At 37.4% G+C, this 21,610-nt stretch overlaps 1 protein-coding gene across 1 annotated transcript in view; it reads left to right on the plus strand.

The window, feature by feature from the left end:
* The window catches only part of WIF1 (WNT inhibitory factor 1), an 88,353-nt gene that overhangs the window by 37,534 nt on the left and 29,209 nt on the right, over positions 1-21,610 (plus strand). Inside the window, exon 3 of the mRNA XM_056130787.1 lies at positions 11,517-11,625. Coding sequence (XP_055986762.1) covers positions 11,517-11,625 — 109 coding nt within the window. The remainder of the gene's footprint in view (positions 1-11,516; positions 11,626-21,610) is intronic.

Below are 21,610 nucleotides of genomic sequence, written 5' to 3' on the forward strand. Positions count from 1 at the left end.
CCCCTGTTCAAACACAGAAAGAAGGAAGAAGCCAGATGGCGAGAGGATTGATTTTCTTTTTTTTAAAAATTTCAGTCAACTAGGATAGAGAAGGGACTAGTAAGCCAGTGATGGTTGGAGGCATCGCTTGGAATGGGAGATGTGTGCTGAAAGTAGATAAAGGACCAAACATGATGGCAGTATCTGTATTGCAAACCATAATGCCCATAAGTAGAGAGGGAGTAAAAGGGAAATTGTCTGCCATAGAGGCATGAGGGGCATTGGAGAGGGATACTGGGGACATTGGTTGTGGAAAATGTACACTGGTAGAGGGATGGGTGTTCAGTCATTTTATGACAGAAACTCAAACATGAAAGCTTTGTAACTGTAGCTCATAGTGTTTCAATTAAAAAATTCAGTTAAATTTATCTTCATGGGAAAAAATGACATAGTTTATAAAACAAGTTTCAGAGGGTATGAAAGAAAGTAGTACCGACTTGTAAATGTGGTCTATTTGTAGGTGAATAGAGGAAAAGTTGAGAAAATTTGTATCTCACACTCTTATTTTTTGTGTGAGTAGAACATTGTAACCACTTGAATAAGAACAGAAGAAAAAGACACTGGTTGCCTAAAAGAAATAATCAGGGGATTGGCCACTAACTTTAACCACTCTCAAATTACAAATTATCATCCTAAGTGTTAGAAATTATTTCAGTTCTGCCTCGGTTTTTCTTTTCCTGAAATAGGTTGAATGATGCATGTGTGAGAACAAATTTAGAACATAAATTACCTAAAGATTTTTAAAAGATTAAAAGGTCAGTTGTGCTGTAGGTTTTCGGCAAGGACTTTTCCTGAAGTATAAAAATGTAGAAAGATGACTGTGATTTGAAGTTTCTGAAGTTTTGAACTTTGAAAATCTGTAATCATGGAGTTACTAACTCCTTTTTCCTATTTTGCTCTTAAATAGAAACAAAAACCTGGTCACTGGAAGGCATCTCATATGCCCCAGTTCTGATAAATGAAATTATTATTATATGAAAAAGAAGTCGAATTAGGCCATATTTCATAACCTTACATTTATTGCATTTGTTTCCAAAATAAAGTTCAGTGGAAAAGTTTTATTTTTCTTTTTGAGAGCTATCCTCCAAAGCAGTGCTCAGGAGGCCCCGAGGCCCTACTAGAGAATCTTTGCCAACCTACCTGGAAGTTCAGCACGAGGGCCTGAGCACACGGTACTGCTCTAGCCCTGCAAGGCTGGGAGTACCTGGGCCATCCTGCTGGTGCTGGGGGCCCTCAAAGACACATGGCATAGTGCTGGAGGCTGCTCTAGAGCTGACCCAGCAATGCTCTGGGGACCACGTTGTGCAGGAATGGAAGCTGGGTCTGAGGCACACTAGACGTGTGCTCTAACTGCTAATATCGTCTCCTAGACCCTTATTTCTTGGCTTTATCAAAGAAGTAATTGAATTTTGTCCATATTATTCAGAATATTTCCTCATGTTTCTAAGTCAGTTGAAAGTTTCAGACACATTTTCTATCAGTATCATGAAATAGCATTATGAAGACCCCTTTTTAAAAATGCAGTATTTGGGGCCAGAGAGATAACACTGGTTAAGGCGATTGCACACGACCGACTTTGGTTCCATATCTGGCACCACATATGGTCCCCTGAACATCAGCAGGAGTGATTCTGAGCACAGAACCAGAAGTAAACCCTGAGCTTTGTCTGTGATTACCCCAGAACCCATTAATTTTTTCTCTTTAGAGCTAGTTACCAGTGCTACCAAATTTTATTTTTACATAGAAATTTCATTTATGTGTAATATCATTTTTTAAAAAGTGAAGTGCTGAAATGCATCATCTTTTGAATTGCTTGAAGGAGAGAGAACAAGGAAAAGAGACACAGTTAAAGTATAAAAGCACTACATTAAGTAAAAAGATAATTTCTCCATTTTATAATAATTAATAAAGAAACATCTCTTAGTACTCTCTTTTCCCTCCAGGTATATGATTACCCAATGGCTATTTCTGAAGTTTTTAAAAAAGAAATACTCAAATATAAAACTTGTGATGAGTAAAGAAGTATTCCATGTTGTTTTAAAGCATTCCATTTTCAAAACAGAAATACCTCTCTTCCCTCTCCTCTGTGAAAACACTTCCTTAATAGTGTTGCTCAGCAAGCTTGCCATGGTGTCCAATAACTATACTTAGTTTCTAGGAGAAACTCAGAGCTGCTCATCCAAGTTCCTTCATCCTTCCCTTGTGAATTGTCCTAGCTCCTGAAGTACCAGCTGCCCCACTGCCCCCAAAGGATTTCTTTTTTCTCTTTGCTTATCCCACCCAATACTGCCCAGGACTTGCCTTCCCTGTGCCCAATTTTCAGGCTGGCATTGACACGTAACTTTTCAAATGCTGGAATGAGCAGTGTGGTGGGAGGAGGTTGTGCTTGTTCTAAAGCATCGGAGAATAAAGAGGAGGAGAACTTACACAAATTCCTCTGCTACCAGTATTGTGTGTCCTATTGAAAATTTTGACAGTCTGGTGTAAGCAATGTTAATCAGGCTGTATTTTTCTGTAAATCCTTTGTTTTTATATCATTAGTTATTTTTATTTTATGCTTTAGAAAAACTAAGAAGGAAAATAATTTTTGCAGGGCCTAGGGATATTTCAGACGATAGAATGCCTGCCTTGTAGGCCGGAGACATGAGTCCTGTTCCCAACCCACACACTAAGTAAACCCACAGGGTGTTGCCATTTGAGATCCTTGACTATACCACAACAATGTGTGCTGTCTCCTGTGTTCTATAACCATATGATTGCAAGCACCACTGTTGAAGGTGTGTGGCCCCCCCCAGGCAAGTACTTCAAACAAAAGTGTGCCAGCATGGCAGCCAAATATGCAATTTCTGGCCCATCACTACAACAAAGTCAGAGGGAACTGATGGGGTGGAGTGGAGGACTCTATTCTCCAGTGCTTTTCTTTTCTACTTCTTAATTATCATACCCTCCCCAGCTTACCCCTGCCTCCTCAGAACCACACACAGAACCACACACAGAACCACACACAAAACCTAAGTAAAACCAAGAAGAGCATTAGGTTTTGTATAATACAAAGTTACAATATGGTGCTCTACTTCTTTCCTATATTTTGGATCTTCAAAGAGAAGAACACCAGCCATGATTTGTCAGATAGCCAGGTCTGTTTCTGGTTTGCATGAGCAAAGATGATTCCAAACCCTAGGAGGAGAAAAATGGAAAAATGTCTTAGATTTTTCAGATTCATATGAAGCCAAACTGTGTGATCTCTTGCCAGTTTTAGTTTACAAAACTCCCATGGTCCCGGATGCGTTTACTTGGACTTTATGTTTTAATATTACCATTATATTCCAATAACTCGACTCCCTCAATCCAGCCCACTGACTGTGGTCTAGCCTGTGTGTATAAAAACAATTACGAGAACAGAAGAACTAGGTCGATTGAGAGTTTCTCTTTAAGCAATGTTCATTTCAAAGTCAATTTAAGGCAAGGATGGTGAAATAATTCAATAACCCCTTGCCTGAGAAGGTACTTTTCACTTTGGTTTCTGAAATAAATTCTTCATAGAGTTAGTATCAAAACGAGGCGAGGAAATAGTCACTGTCAATATTTTACAATCCCAGTCGTGCTGTAATTATATATTGTGACTTAGAGATAGAAGAACCTGACATAAATTGAGAAGATTTCACAAAATTTGTAGACTTTAAAAACCATATAAATTATAGATAATTATAGTTACATGCAATTTTTAGAAATAGAGCCAAGTGAGAAATATAAACCAGAAGAGCATTGGATGCAGTGATGTTTCGGAACTGGATCTTGTTTTACACTGTTTTTTTACATTCTTTCTGGCAATCTCATTGCCAAGGTTTTGTCTGAGAACAAGCATAAAACAGTTATAAATTCTACCCACAGATTGGCTGGATATCAAATGTCAATATTCGTTTGATCATTTTTTTTAGAAATGTTTTCTGTTCTCTTTTGCATGCCATGGTGACAAGTCACAAAGCAAAAAGAGATTCTCTTGACCCAGGAACATAGTTCATCAATTTCTACAAGAGAAAAACTGACTCCTATCAGAAGCATGAGAGGCAAATGCTATTTCGCCACTACAATTTGTTCTGGGTTGTGCTGGCCTTACACATTTGGATGCTTCTTAGTAGAGCATTCATTCCACCAGACAATATTCATTAAATAACCTGTTGTGAACAATATCAAATGGCTTCAAAAAGTGTAACATCAAACATGTACATGAGAATACATGTTAATAATGAGAATAAATTTTTCACAGATAATAATAGCACTGCACTCTAGCACTGTCCTCCTGTTGTTCATCGATTTGCTCGAGTGGGCACCAGTAACGTCTCCATTGTGAGACTTGTTGTTACTGTTTTTAGCATATGAATACACTACGGGGAGCTTGCCAGCCTCCCTCTATGGAAGGCAGTTTCCTTCTTGCTCTCTCTCTCTCTCTCCTTTTCCTTTTATGCATTATGATTAGCAATACAGGTGCTAAGAGGTCATGGTGTTTGTTCACAGTCTTCAGTATTTTTTTCAAGATGGTAAGGCTGGAGTAGCTTTTCAATTGGGTGGCAGCTTTGGGGTGTGGATGTGACCGCTGAGGCTTCCAGAAGTACAGGAAAGTGGGGGGAGGTAGCCCATCCTGACCCTGAGAAAGCCTGAAAATAATAATAATAATAATAATAATAAAAATAATAATAATCACTGTATCACTGTCCTCCCGTTGTTCATCAATTTGCTCGAGTGGGCCCAGTAACGTCTCCACTGGAGACTTTGTTGTTACTGTGTTTGGCATATCAAATACGTCATGGGTAGCTTGCCAGGCTCTGCCGTGCGGGCGAGATACTCTTGGTAGCTTGCCAGGCTCTCTGAGAGGGGTGGAGGAATCAAACTCGGGTCGGCCATGTTGGCTGCGTGCAAGGCAGACGCCCAACTGCTGTGCTATCGCTCCAGCCCAATAATAATAATAATGATGATGATGATGATGATGATTATGTATGTATTTGTCCAAGGGTCAGATTGGTATAAATCCTATTGCAGGTAAGTGTGGTGAAAGCCTTTGGCTATACTCTGATCATGACTTTTCAGAGCCAGCCAATTGATCTCTAATGGGCTTAATAAGAATTAAAGGAAATTTGAAACCAGCAGTGGAGGATATCCATTTTATCATATAGACAAGGGGGAGGCAAGGAAGAATAATGATGGCAAAAGTGATACATTAAATATATTGATTGGAATTAAAACATATTTTGAAGAAGAAGGCAACAAAGGTATTTCAAAAATGTTATGATAATGCAAATATGGGGATATAGAGTCTAGGTTATGCCGGAGGCTGTGAGTGAGAAGGGAGGAGAGAGTCACAGACATTATGAAAGGGAAAGGATGAGATTTTGGTCTCTGGCTATTGGAGAAGAAGGAAAAAAGGCAAGAAGCAACATCTTGTTCTTTGGGGGAGTTGGTTTGAGAAGAAAATCAATTCTACACCACATGTAGACAAATATGGCCATGGAGTGTGTTCATGGTTCACACTGAGTGTCATTGCCCAAAAGAAAATAATTCCAGCTGTAAAAGGGCTTGAACTTTATGAGAGAATAAAGAGAAGAGCTGACTGAAAAGGGAGTAAAGAGGAAAGGGCTGAGACCTGGTTCTTAGTGGTTTTCTTGGAGCATGCGCTGAGAAGAGAGTTAATGAGAAAACGTAAGAAAATCGAGACATGGGAGTCATCGGAGTGTCACAAAACCTGGGCATAATGAGTTGTGAGTTTGAAGAAAAAAATTTTGTAGAGAGGTGACAAGAAGAATGCTAAAGAAGAATGTGAGATCTGGCAAATTTTGGTCTAGACACTCAGGCGTCAGATTATTTTAAGCATTGGGCATGTTCATTCATTTTGTTTGGGACTTTAACACTGAACTGTTTTCCTTTCTTGCTTATTTTAAGTTTATTCTTGCCCTTCACTTACAGTGTAGTAGCTATTTTATATCCCTTAAGTAATTCTCAGTGTCCTGTTAATCTGAACATACTTCTATTTTAATAGTAGATTATTATAAAATTTTAATTGACAGTAACTGTAGTATAGAAATCCTAAACCAAAAATTGCTAATGAGTTTTCAAACCTTATGGCAACTATACGTTTTTTGTTAAATATTATGTGAAATTTTCTTTATGGCAAATATGACTCCCCACCTCCCTTTCTAGTAATTACTCTGGAATACTCTGGTCAGTATCCTGATGTATAAAGTTAGATGTTTGAGAGCCATGGTTTTACGAAGAACCTCTGAGTCTTAACTCAGAGGTTACTGCAATTATTGTGCTTATTAGATTCAATATGCACCATAAACTTAGAACTTCAAAGGTGAAAAAGAAATACTGGATTTTCTCCATTCCTCCCAAAGGTTACTGCAATTTTCTGCTTCCTTTCTCCTTGTCTACCCAAAAATGCCAGTGAAGGCCTTTTATGAGTTGTCCCATTTTTTTTCTTTGCTTAAATGATGTCTTCATCTTTTCTGGAAGGAACGACCTTAATATTCAGCCAACTTGCTTGAAAGCAGGATAAATGGCCTCTAGCACTCCTCTCTTGATAATATTTGGGTGTCTTTTGTACTTCTCCATGAAAAGAAAATTTACTGTGTGGAAAATCAGGCCAAAACAATTTTTTAGCAACTTAATTTAGAAGTGAATTATTCTCCTGAATAGACTCATTCTTTGTTTGAATACAAGGCGATCTTTTCATGGGTTTCCCAAGTAAGCACTCTACTCACATCTACCTCAGTTTCCACTAGTGTCGTTTAATGAAACAAAATGTACTTTTTCCAAATAGAGGTTTCTTACCCTCCAAAGGGCCACATCCCTACTACAGTTTATGCTCTGAGTTCCTTTTATCTAAGTCATAAATCTACAGTTTGTGTAACTTGTTCCCAAACTTTAAAGAGAGCTCTCTGTTCTCTTTGGCAATAGAATTTAGGTTTTATTTGCCCCCAAATAAGTTTTTCCAGTAGAGAATCTTGAGACTAGGAATATTTATTATATTATAAATAAAGTAAAAACAGAAATTCCTGGCTAGACGTTAAAATATGTCATTATAAATCTATCATTTATTTCATCAGTTGTTTCTGTGACACTGTAGGAAATAGTTGAGCCATTAAATTACATGAAGAAAATATTTTATTTCTTCCTCACGGTGATCATAATTTACTTGCAGAAATATTTATGTATTAATGGATGGAATATTATGGGTGGAATCTCTGTAATGACAACACAAAACTCTGAAAGAAGTTAGTGTCAAGATCAGAGACAAAAGATTGGGTCCGTTTATAAATGGTTTTCAAGTTGACAATTTTTTAAAGGCAATGCAAACATGCCTTTTTTAAAGGCATGGATAAACCTTTTAAAAATCGGTCAAGTACAAAGGAAATGATATATTTCAGAAGTAACAGCATAATTATTTTCAACAAGAAAGACAAATGAAAAACATTTTAATCCAGCAACTTCCTCTTGCTGATAAGACTCAAGAATTTTTGAACCATTTGTACTCTGTGATACAGGTCTTAGAGTTGCAACAGAAAAGTCATATGTTTGTTGATTCTCAAAGAAATCAAAGAGAAGCTATAATATGAAATTTGTTATTGATAAGATCAAAGTATTAGCTGTTCAGAGGAGTCCATTAATCCTAGGCATAGCAAGTTGAGCAGTCAAGTTGTTGCTGATTATGAACCTTCTGATACTGTGTTATGGATCCCAGGATTCCCAGTCTTTTTCATGTTGCCATATCCAAAAGCAACAACCAGAAATCTGAAGGCTCTGTGAAATTATGTTTCTGGACTCTGAGTGAAGTGTTTTTGGTTCCACACTCTTTGAACATTATCAAAAGGTTTTCGTAGACACTTACAGAAGCCACTTTAGTACTGAGTGTTGTTTTCATAAAGCACACTTTGAAAGAGACATGCAAGATTTCAATCAAATTGTCACATGAGTGCAGCAACACTAACAAGAAGTCCAAGAAGAATATTTCATCTATGATCATATAATTATACAAATAGAGCCAGTGGTTATCATTAGCACATAGATCTGAAAGCAGGGCACATGATTAATTTTTGTTTTTAAATAAATGTATTTCATTGGAAAGGCATGGAATCACATGTAGAAAACTTGGAAAAAAGAAAAAGAACTGTTGTCATCAATCCTATACAATCGTTATTTTATTCTTTGTGTCTATTCTTTTGTCCTTTAACTCAATGCAAAAAAAATTTTTATAATTATTTTGGGGTGGGCTCACCCAGTAGTACTCAGAGCCATATTCCTGGCTCTACATTCAGGGATCACTCCTGGTAGACTTGGGGGATCAAACAGGATGGCAGGGATTTGAACCCTGGCCGGCTGAGGACAAGACAATTGTTTTACCCACTTTACTGTTGCACAGATCAAAAACAAAAATGATTTTAAAAATTTTCTGAAATTATATTAGCTTGTATAAACATGTATATATTACTTGTATATATTACTCATATAAATGTAGGCTTAATTTATAACATGGTAAAGTTCAAAGAGGTAATGGAGCATTATATGATAATGTGTTTTAGATAATATAGGATAATAAAGTATTTTACTTTATCAGTGTTTTTGTTGTAAAGTACCTGTGAAACTGATGCTCATTTCCTTCCTTTAAAAAAATACTAAATCTCCTTATTTAAAAAAATTTTATTGTAATACCATAATTTACCAAGTTGTTCATAATACAATTGTTTCAGGCATTTAACGTTCCAAAACCACCATCGGTGTAACCTTCCCACCACCGAGGTCTCCAGTTTCCCATCACGACCCCAAACTGCTACCTTATAGACAAAAACAAATTTACTTCACATTGTTTGTTACAACACAAAGGAAAATGGTGTTATTAAAACTTAGATATATAAAAAGTCAATTTGTGATAATTGTTATATATCACGCTGGTGTTACTGAAACCATTTTCTGAGGATCCGGCTGGGCTGGTTAGTGCTTGCTGAGTTTTCTGATTTTTTTTTTAATCTACAGTAACTATGTAGTGGTCACAATTGGAGCCGGGGTCTTCAGTATGGAGACCTAGCTTGGGTTTTCACAAGATGGTCAGTGAATTCTTGACAAGGAGACTCTTTATAGAGGTTTGGGGTAAGATTGTAAATTGCAATTGAGATTGCAATTGTGAGATTGCAGCTTCAAATTGTAAGTTGCAAATTACATTCAAGGTGCTCTCGAAGTTGCTGAGAGTGATTTATGCAGTGACTGACCAACATATGTCAGACAATATAAGTCTTTTTCCAGTGTTTTCTATGTATTGTAAATTCAAATATTTAGATTAAGTTTGGCACATGGTACACATCACACAGGTGTTTGTTGTGTTTTCTTTGCTAGATTCTATTGTAGTATTTGTTGACATAATTAACTCCAATCTTATTTACTATAGGAGCATCCAAGAATAAATATTTTTTTTTCCCCCCTTTATTTTATTTTATTTTTTTTAAAGTTGTAGATTTACAATTTTTTGTGCTTTGGTTTCAATTATACAATGATCAGATACCCATCCCTCCACCAGTGCCCATTTTCCACCACCATGGATAATATCCCTCCCACCCCCATCCCCCCATCCCCCGTCTCTGTGGCAGGGCAATCCCCTGTGTCCTCTCCCTCCTTTTGGGTGTTGTGGTCTGCAAAAGAGGCATTGAGTGGCAAACATGTTCAGTCCATAGTCTACTTTCGACATGCATCTCCCCTCCTGGGAGGATCCTCCAAACATCCTTTATTTGGTGCTCCCTTCTCTATCTGAATAGCCCTTTCCTCTAGGATACCCGGCTGGCCTCTAAGTTATGGAGTAATCCTCCTGGTGCTGATCTCAGCTATCCAAGAATAAATATTTTTTATGCCAACTAAAGTATGTTTTGGAATAAAATGTTCAGTGGTAAATATTAATTGTTAATATCTAGTGGGAAATGCATCTGATATAAGTCAGTGAAAACACTAGAGTTTAGGAATGACTCAGCAGTAGAAAGAATGCATTATATGTATGAGCCTCTGGATTTGATCCCTGGTGCCACAAATAAGTAAACAAATAGAAATATGATTATTAAGTGTACTTAAAAATAAATAAATGAAACACCAAAGATCATCAAATGAGATCTAATTAGTCCACTGTTAATAGTCACTGGGTTATGTATTCTCTTGAATTTATTCTAAATTGAATTATCTCTCCTGAGGACTCTGCCTTTATCAGATTTCTTGCAAACCACTGCCTACTCTTAGAATGGGTAGGAATCGCCTGAGGACCCTTTATTCTTAGTGTCCTTCAAGTGGGTGAATTTAGTAAAATTAATTCATGCAACTCTGTTACCGCCTAGAGTATGCACTGTGGCCTTCTACAATTACTGTCACAACTCAGGGAAGGGGTTGTAGTGAGAATTTAGTCAAAGAAAGTGTTCCTTTCAATCTAATGAAACCAGAAAGTGTTTTATGACTCATTGCAGCCGTTGACAGGGTCCTGATAGAAGGTGAGATGATCTTTTCTATGTGATTAGTCTCACAGGAAGTTCTCAATGCTAAATACATTTGACATTGCAATTTAGTCGTGCAATCATATACTAATGTATGTCTTAGTATCTTCCATGTTGAAAAATAAATTCGATACTGCATATAAAAAGAGACTGTCATCTCTTTTAAGTCTCTTATATGCTCATATTTTTGTAACTTCTTTTACTAATTAGCTCATTCAAATTTTGCATGTCTCTACAGATAACTGCAGCATCACTCAGTTTGTCTCAAATTTTAGTATCTGTGCTATTTATTGATTGTTTTTTTATTCCTAAGCAAGAACATATTGTTTTCATTAGAAATCCATTTTAGTAACCTGGTTCAGAAGCAGTTATGCAGCAAAACTTCATGGGGAGATTATTATACCTTACTACTTTCAATATTTCATGACTGTTCAAGTAGCAGAAATCACTTTTTCAACCAAACAGTAGACAAAGTGAAAAAAAAGCTTATAATGTAAAGTTTTGTGACTTGTCATACTTTAGTAGTCAATATTGTATTAGAATTTTCTCTCCAGTTAGTTTAAATTGACCTGAGATATAAACCTTTCAAAGGAAATAAATGTTAACAGCCACAATTAGTAGACTTTAGATTTTCATATCTTCATTTACTGATTGGTTATTATTTTCAATACCCTTTATTTCAACTTTCCAAATTCTGGTCAAAATACTCATTTCAACATTATAAAAATTAAATCATTATTGGCAAAGCTAAGATGAATTTTTTAAGTGTACTTCTCTCCAAACGGTTTAACTCTACAGTTCTAAAAACCAAAAGAGTTGTGCTTATGCCATATTTCAGATGTATGCTGCAGAGTTCCTCAAGTAAAAAATGTCGCTCTCCCTGCAGAGAAGTTATGGGTTGGAAAATGCCTTCTCACCCTCTGTGGTTTCCATGGCACTTACTGTCAATGCCTTTTGTTATAGGCAGAATACTTCTATGAATTCCTGTCCTTGCGCTCTTTGGATAAAGGCATCATGGCAGATCCAACCGTTAATGTCCCTTTGTTGGGAACAGTGCCTCATGAAGCATCAGGTGAGTGGTCTTCATTGCAGAAAGAGATCACAGTTAAAATGTAACGGTGATGGGAATATTTAAGACCCAGATATCACCCATAAAAAGGATTATGGAGGGCTGAAGCGATAGCACAACAGGTAGGGCGTTTGCCTTGCACGTGGCCGACCCAGGTTCGGTTCCCAGCGTCCCTTATCATCCCCTGAGCACTGCCAGGAGTAATTTCTGAGTGCAGAGCTAGGAATAACCCAATGTGCATTTTCCAGGTGTGACCCAAAAAGCAAAAAATAATATAAAATGAAAAAGGATTATGGGGTAATTTTTAAGCTCTGTTGATGTTCGGATGGTTTATTTGTTATGTCCCTACATCCTTTTTTCTTTTTAATTGAATCACCATGAGATATACAGTCACAAAGTTGTTCATCATTGAATTCCAATCATACAATGTTCCAACACCCATCCCTTCATCAGTGCACATTTCCTACCACCAATGTCCTCGATTTCCCTCCTGCCACCCCTATCACTACATTCTTTGAATAAAAGACTGAGATGGGAATGAAGAAAATGGCAGTTTCATAATTTTCTAAGAACTCACATTGTTGGAGCTCACAAATGATTTTGGATTGAAACAAAAAAAAAGTTTACAGATGAGACATATCCGATCAGTAATTTTTCATTCATGTAGTGTCTATAATAAATGTGAGAGGTGAGATGAGTCATTGAGGGCAAGTTGGATCAGTTGTGAAAACCTTGAAAAAACAAACAGTGTGTGCAATAGGAATTTGAAAGAAAGATGAGATATAGAAGAATGAAAGAAAGGAATCTGGCTTTCAGAAATAATTATCCTTCCTTGCTAAGCATGTAATAGTATGTGATATTTACTAAGAGTTTTTCAACTTATGAAGTACCCATTATGCATTATTTAATTTAAATTCTGGTATGGAGTCAAGACCAGAATTATAGTTCCATTAAAAATTAGAAAATTAAAGTGTATAAAATTTAACTGATTTTTCCTGGATCATGTACTAGTTGTAAGTGATGAAAACTTAGAATAAAGCCAGGATTATAGACTTTTAGAAAAATATGGAGATAGCTTATGTGAACATGTTTAAATATTTCCTTCCATTTGGTGGATATATAGTGCACATAATTGTGGAAATAATATACATTTGTTTTTGCTTTGTGGTATTTTACATTTAATGTTTTTATATAATCTTTTTCCTATGTCATTAATAAATTTTTCCAAAAGTTGTTTTAATGCCCTTCCAGTATATTCCATTGCATGAACTTACAATGTATTTATTCACTCACCTTTGATTGTTTTCAGGATTTGCAACCTTGAAATATCACTGACATACATTCTTTTTTAAAGCAATGATGGTCACTGTGCCAGAGCCTCGTGTTTTATTCACCATGACTGCCAACACAGGAGCCCAGCACAGAGCTGGCATTCAGAAAATACTTTCAGTGTTGATATGTGCACCCAAATAATTGAACTGGTTTCATTATTTTGTTTAGATAAATTCTTAGAATTAGAATATCAAAAGAAGTGAATTATGAACTTGTGTAAAGGTTCTTAGAACAAATGTCTAAAATACATAATTCTACACTTCCATTAAGGTTGTACATCTTGGCCAGCAATATGGGAGATAATTTTGCTAACTGTAATATTATCAACAGATAATGTTATTAATCATGGTAAGCATTTTGGTGACATAGAACATTTTCTCAGTGTTTTTTTAAGTATGATTTCTTAGTTCCTATTGGGGTAGAATATATCTTTATGTATCTCTTAGACATGAAAAATATTTATGTACATGCTTACTTTTTTTAAATCGAATCATCATGAGATACAGTTAGAAAGCTTTCATGATTGAGTTTCAGTCATACAAAGATTGAACACCCATCCGCCCACCAGTGTGCATTTTCCACCACCAATGTCCCCAGTATCCCTCCCACCGCCCCCACCCAATCCCACCTCCTGCCTCTGTGGCAGGCACCTGCCTTCTTACTCTCTCTCTCTCTCTCTCTCTCTCCTTTTTGGTATCATGGTTTGCAATAAAGATACTGAAAGGTCATCATGTTTGGTCCTTAGTCTACTTTCAGCACATATCTCCCATCCCAAGAGATCCCTCCAAGCATCATTGACTTAGTAGTTCCTTCTCTATCCCAACTGCCTTCTCCCCCAGTACATAACGCAGGCTTCCAAACTGTGGAGTGATCCTCCTGGCTCTTTTCTCTATGGTCCCTGAGAGTTAGTCTCATATTATGTTGCTTTATAGTCCACAAATGAATGCAGTCATTCTATGTCTGTCCCTCTCTTTCTGACTCATTTTATTTAGCATGATACTCGCTATGTCCATGAACTTATAAGGAAACTTCATGACTTCAACTTTTTTAATATTACATGCTTACTTTTATATTGAAATAATAGTGCTTCATTGATTTGAAAAGCACTACTTTCTGTTGGATTTTCAAATTTCTTATTTATATTTAATTTTTATTTTTGAAAGGCGAGATCCTTTAACATATTTTATCATCAAAACTCTTCACCTTTGTAATATTCTCCTCATGATATTTATGCTTGGAAATTATTCTTATTTTAAGGAACAATTTAGTAATGATTTGCACAAGCTTCTAGTACTTTACAAATTACTTTACAGCAATATTATGAAATAGTTCTGCAACTGAATTGTTTTTCTGAATCATTAGTGTTTGCAATGTGTTTACAGTGTTGAACTGATTCAATTTTTGCTTCTAAATTTTACGTTAAGTTCTTCATATAGTTTATTTTAGAGTTTTTATTTGTTCTAATAAAATAATATTTGTAGTTTATATTTCTAAAACGTTGTTAGTTTAAGCCTGTTTATTTTGTTTAAAATTAGTCATATTTTTCTAGAGAAACAGAAAGTTCTTGTCAGCTGCAAATATCATTAGGAGATTATTTAAATCTAGAAAATATTTAGCAATTTTAGCACTCTTCTAATGTTCATTTTTAGGTGATTTTTTTCTTTTTTTTAACATGCTTTTTTTTTGTATTATTAAGGCATAATGATTTACATGACTCATAGTAGAGTTTCAGGCATATACTGTTCCCAAAACCAGTGTCAGCTTTTTCCCAGATGGTAATTTTCTACTACTTCCTGAAATCCCAGCACTATAAGATTTGGTGTCATTAAGTGCAGTTTTTCTAATTTCTTGGCATAAAATGCCAGTCTAGACAGGAGATGGAGTCAGCAGAAGTATCAATTTGAGTTTCTCTTGCATCATCCTAGTGCTGCCTCATGGGGATCAGCCCTGCCGGAAGATTTGCTTCTGATCCATATGCATTTGGAGAAAGAGAAAGCCTGTGTGAAAGAATGAGAAAGCCACACATTCTGCTTTACCTGAGATTTGTAGCTCATGGATATGGGTATCCTATTCCAGAGAGCTCTATATTCCACATCCTCTCAGATGGTGTTGCTGGGGCTTCCTACAGCATGAAACAAGACAGATGTTCTGGACCCCATGTTCTTACAGCATGGCCAGCTCTCAGTTTCATTCTCTACCACACATTTTGTTCTAGTTGATAATTTTCCATAAAAATTTTTGGATCATATGCATTGCTATATTTGTAGAAGCAGTCACAAATAAATCCATAGCATCTCTTGATCTGTATTTCATTGCTTTCTCTGCTTTTCTCTGTTAAATTAATATAAACTAATCACAATTTGTCCCTTAAATTACACAATTACACCTGCTCAACTTCCAGTCTTATACCTGTGCATTTTATTTATTTTTTAAATTTTTATTAGTGAAACACCATGAGGTACAGTTGTAGACTTACAAATTTTTGTGCTTGGGTTTCAGTTATACAATGATTGAGAACCGATCGCTCCACCAGTGCCCATTCTCCACCACCACTAATCCCAGTATCCCTACCTGTGCATTTTAACTTGAAGTTTGTATCTTAAATTTTTTCAACTTAATCAATTTTTTGGCATCTAGTTAAAAAAAAACATACTAAGTCCTATCAGGATACGGAAACACATATGAATATGTGACGTGACACTCTTTCAGTTAATTATGTTTAGAAAAACATTATCTTAAATAGTATCATAGTCTTGTGAAACAAGTTGACCTGTGCACACATACACATTTTGCATGTACAACCCTTCCCCCTAACCCATACCGCCTCCCTCTCAGAAGTTTTTGGAGGCAGATGTAGGATTTGTTTGCAGAGATGCAGGTGCAAGACATTTATGGGAGTTTTAGTCATTGCCAGGCAGGTATTCATTAGCCTCATTAGCTCAGTCTCCACACTTAGAACAGTGAAGTTACCTTGAATTATTAAAAAGTAACCAAATCAGCGTGTCCTTGCTTCTAAGTATCCAGGTAATGTTCATTACTCTACTAGGCAATTTTATACCTCCAAGCTGCTAAGCCATTCTTTTATTCCAGACTCCTATATGCTTAAACATTGCATGACGAAAAAAAGAAAAGAAAAGAAAAACGCTTGATCTTTAACAGTTATGAAGTGCTTGCCTTCTGGCATCTGAAGAGAACAAAAACAGGAAATACAAACTGCAGGGTGGTTCAGTAAAATTACTGAGTTGTATAACAAAAAACAGTTTCCATAAAGCCAAGACTTCGCCTCTTTGAACATGGGCTCAGTCATACCATGAAAGTAACAGAGCTGCAGTGTTTTTTAGCCAAGACAGGCAGGAGCCCAACTGTCTAGGAAATTTAAAAAAGGTCATAAATTTGAAATAGCTAAAGCTGGAAGGGTCATCATCTTCTGGTGATTCCTGTCCTCAGGTTAGGTTTGCTGAGAGTATCACTTGCTGCCAGCACAGTTGGGAGCACTGATGACTGACTACATTGGGCAACTTCTAATCACGGAGCAGTTTATCATGCGGTGAGAAGGGTGAGCTCTGGTCTGCCATTCATGTGTCATGCACTGGAGGACGGACTCCCAAGATCAGAGTCTAAACCTTTACAAGCTTCTTCTATGCTTCACTGTGGAAGAGGTATTCAGGCAGAATAAATCACCATTACTTTTATATTGTAGTTGTTTATGTGTAATCAATTGCACAGCAATATGTGTTTGAATGTCCTAAGAATTAGTTACATTCAATTTGTTGTTTTTTCCTGAGCGGTTTCAATTTGCCTCCATTTAGATTATACAAGCTAGACTTCACTGGAATTCACATCTGGCCTAATTTGGCTTTTAGTAAAAGTGGCTTTCAACTCACATGCTTTTGCAATATTGCTTTTGCAATATCCAGCACTTTTGATGGCACTTTTACTTTGTGCATAGTTTTTTTTGGGAGTACCAATTATTAATACTTTTTATCTTTACCTCTCATGGTCTTTGGTAAATTTGTTGTCTCTGGCTGTATATGTGTGTGGGTGTGCATATGTGCAAGTGTGTAAGGATAAGTTTCCAAAAGAAAGAGTGTGTGGGCGCGTGGGGGATATGAGCATTCGGTGGCTGAAAACCATCCTCCTGGCTGGCCCATGGTGACAGACGGACCGAGGGAACAGAGAATTATGGCCCCAGACTGGTCGGTAGTCAGTTTATTTCTCTCTCCTCCCCAACATAGTCCGATCTCTCCCCTTACAGCACAATCAGTTGTAGTTTTGGTCATAGTCCCAGTCAGCAGAGTTCCATCATCCTAGTTTCCTTGTAGACCTCAAAGTCCTCTCCCCTCCTATCCTTACAGTATTTTCATTTCATTTCATTTCATCATCCTGTTATTCGTCGATTGCCTCGAGCAGGCCCCAGTAACATCTCCTTCATCCTAGCCCTGAGATTATATGCAAGGCTCTTTAGGAGAATGAGACCCATCATTGTTACTGGTATTTGGCATATTTGGTACGCCACGGGGAGTTTGCCAGACTCTGCCCTGTGGGCAGGCTGCATTCAATAGCCTGAAAGTTTGTCCAAAGTAGGAATGAGATAATAAGATGTCATAAAAAGATGTCTTGATAAGATGTTGCGCAGCCGCATTTGCGATCGCGCAGTTCCAGGAGCTGGATTTTATAGTCTCTGAGTCTTGACCGTTGATGGGATTACACGGCGCCAGGGGGCCAGGTGGTGGGTGTGACCCCCACCTACTGGAATTTGGAGGATCTGGGTGGAGGATGCTCAACTCCAATCTGAGTAGGCTTGGAGATCTCGGCCCCGGAACCCACGTGGCTTTGTCCCTCTGCCAGTACCTTCATGTGTGCGGAGAGTGGACTCAGCATGGTGGTGGCTGCTCCTGGAGGTCTTCGACTGCCGGAGCCCTGGTCGGGGCGGGGAGGAAAGCTCAACCCGCTCCCCTCCAAGGGGCCCCGGCGAGGAACAGCCAGGCGCGGGGGCAGAAGACTGCCCTAGACTATCCTTACAGTATAGTTATATAGAAATCATGAAGGGCGGGGGTACACATAGGTGGCTGTTGAACATTGTCATAACAACAAACAGAGGTAAAGCCACTCCTTCAGGGGAAGTTCTAGGAGATTAACTCAAGGATAAAATCTCATCTGAGGGTTCATCACTCCAGATTACTGGGAGATCTGCTTAAGCGCAGGATTCCATCCAGAGTGTCTTGCTTTATCCTTCCCTCAGCTAGTAATCCATTTGAACAATCATAGTAAATTTTACTTCTTACAACATTTCCCAAAACAGTAACAACAAGTTTCACAGTGGAAACGTTACTGGTACCTGCTCCAGCGAGAGGACAATGCTACAGTGTTACAATATTTCTAGTCATTTTGTATGAACACAGTAAGAAATATATTAAGATTAAAGATTGGCTCTTCCTAGGGACATGGCAGACTTCAGTTCTTAAGCCAGGTTAATCTTTCCTAACCCCAGCAGGGTATTTATTCAGTTACTTCTTTTTGGGTCATGACAGAGTTTGTCTCATGACCATGCTCTTAGTTTATTATACTTATGACACTTAGTTTGTCCCTTTTCCAATGCCAGAGTAGCTTATTGCTTGCTCTGGGTCTATTCAGTCCCTTCATTGAGACCCTGCTTTTCGAGTTCTAGGAACTAAGGGCAACTGAGGCTTTATCAAGTAAATACAGATGGGTGCTCAGGAATAAATATTATTTGGAGTCAATTAACTCCCATGTTACAAAAGCATATCATGAACTGTCTTCATGTATCTATACAAAAAGGACATTGCTAAACCATGCACATGACATAAAGGAAAGAGAAAAGCAATATAGGATTATTAATGCTTGATGGAATTGGGTGTGTCTCCGGGGCACTGTTGTGGGAGTAGCTCAGTAAACCTTAAGTTCCCTTCGGGAGGAGCAAGGACAACCCAATGTTATCCAACAAAGGGGTGTGTCTTCCATAATTATATCTTAGTGTCTAGTGTCTATCAGCACCTCGTTTGTGACAGATCAAATGCTGGGGGCTGAGATTACAAAAACAAATAGGATACTACTCTTGCCTTTGAAAATGCCCTTCTGAGCAAAGGATGCAAAATTCTAACAATCTGTACCATGCGATCACATATGGAAGTATCAGAAAGAGATATAAGTAAAATGATTTAGGCAGGAGAGAGACATGTTGGGGAAAGCTACAGAAAGCAAGTACTGTTTGCTTTTATCTTGAGAGGGGAGATAGTGTCCAGGAAAGAGAACACCGAAGCAGCAACTTGGATGTGGTATCAGGGTGCTGGGGCTGCCTTCTCCATGTTAGGGATCAGAGAGATCTCACTGGGCACAAAGGTCTGTTTCTGAAGACCAGGTGAGGTCAAATCGGGTCATTGTGTTTGTTTAGCTTCATTTCTATTGATTTTATTTGAAGCAGTTTTATAATCACAGCAAAATTAAATAGACGCTATAGAATTTTATCATAGAATTCTTGCCTTTCCATAAAAGCCCAACTATGCTGCATCTACCCCAAGAATGATACATTTTTGCAATTGAATCTGTCTCAATCCATCATAATCACCCAAAATTCCTAGTTTACATTGCACTTCACTCTTGGTGATGGACATTAGATGAGTTTGATCAAATATCTAATCACATATGCCCACCATGATAGTAACATGCGTAGAAGTTTTACTGTCCTAAAACTCCTCTGTGTTCTACATTCATTCCTACCTAATCCTTGTCAACAAGTCTTTTTTAATGTCTCGATACTTTTGACTTTCTTAGAGTGTCATTAAGTTGAAACTATGCGGCTAGCTTTGAAATATGTAGCTTTTTCAAGTTGACTTCTCTTAGTAATATGTGTTTAAGTTTCTTCCTTGTCTTTTCATTACTTCTTAGCCTATTTCTTTTTGAAGCTGAATGTCCATTGACCAAGAATAAATAAAATTTATTTTGGTTTATTTCAAGTTTTATAAAGATGCTATAAATGCTTGTACATATGCTTTTGTATGGACATAGGTTTTCAAATCTTTTTGGGTAAATATCAAGAAGCTTGTTGTGGAACTTGTGGCAAGAGTATGTTTAGAGGCCAAACTGTCTTTCAAAATTGGTATGCAGAGCTGGAGCGATAGCATAGCGGGTAGGGCATTTGCCTTGCATACGGCTGACCTGGGTTCAATTCCCAGCACCCCATATGGTCCCCTAGCACCAACAGGAGTAATTCCTGAATGCAGATCCAGGAGTAACCCCTAGGCATTGCCGGGTGTGACCCAAAAAGAAAAATAAATGGTATGCAATTCTGAATTCCAACCAGCATGGAATAAGTTCCTGTTGATTCACATCCTTGCTAGCAGTTTGTGTTGACAGTGCTTTCATTTTTTGTTTTTTAAAGAAAAATTCTTGGGAAAAAGTTAAAGCTGTTTTATTATAATTCTTCTTAGTTTCACAGATAAAATTTATAAAAAGGAAAGGAGGACTACTAAAGTCTTTAGAAAAGAATTTAAGTCTTAAGCTAGAAAAGTGGGCACATGTAACTGAATTTTCCACACATCTAATCAGACATTTTTATACTTAAGGTCTAAGATGTACTTTAAAATTTTACAAAATTGATGAGCAGAAATGAAGAACAGTTTACTTACAAATACTTTATCTTTCAAGATATTGGATGCTAAGATAAGTATGAAGTACCTTATAAAAGTATCTGATAGGGGCTGGACCGATAGCTCAGCAGGTAGGGCGTTTGCCTTGCATACGACCGACACAGGTTCGATTCCCAGCATTCCATATGGTCCCCTGAGCACCGCCAGGAGTGATTTCTGAGTGCAGAGCCAGAAGTAACCCCTGTGCATCTCCAGGGGTACCCTCCCCGCAAAAAAGTTGCTGATAGTTGAAGGACTAAAAAGGGTCCAGGAAAAAAGACCCAGAAAAGAATGGTTAGAAAAATGGCATATGTGAGGGACTTTCTAATAGTTTTCTATTTATCATTTCAGGTTTTTCTATTCATTTATATTTTGGGGAATTTTTTAGCCTTCTTATTCATGTTAAAAAATATAGGAAAAATAAATAAAATTTTATAATTGGGCAAAGTATTACCACAATGGAAGAGTGAATAAGTTAAAGAAATTGTCAGACCCCTACTTTCTGTTAAAATGGAAATCTTTATCAATGGATTTTTTTTGTGTGTTTTCTTTAAGAAAACTTGTTTTGTGCTAGAGCACACATGACAAATATTACCATCTATACTAATTCTCTCCCTACTTTTCCTTTTGTTGTTGTTGTCATAGTAACAATGTTCAGGGATTATACAGTTTGCTGTGGTGTCCACAGCCACATCCCTGAGCCCCAGGATTTTTGTGTTTTGTTAATTAGCATCTTTTACATGTAAGACTTCATTCAACCAAAGTTTTCATGGGAACAATTTTGTTTTAGAACTTCAGACACAATTCTGATTTTTATTCTTTCTATATTTTCATAAAATATCTCTTGGGGGATGCAGAGAAATGGTACAGCAGATATACAGGTGCTTGCTTTGCTTTGCATGAAGCCGAACAGGTTCAATCTCGGCACTGCACATGATTCCCTAAGCCCTGCAAGGAGTGGGCCCTGAGCACCAAATCAGGACCAAGCCCTGAACATAGCCAACTGTGAC

This window comes from Sorex fumeus, unplaced genomic scaffold, assembly GCF_029834395.1.
Source record: "Sorex fumeus unplaced genomic scaffold, SorFum_2.1 ptg000081l, whole genome shotgun sequence".
NCBI lineage: Eukaryota > Metazoa > Chordata > Mammalia > Eulipotyphla > Soricidae > Sorex > Sorex fumeus.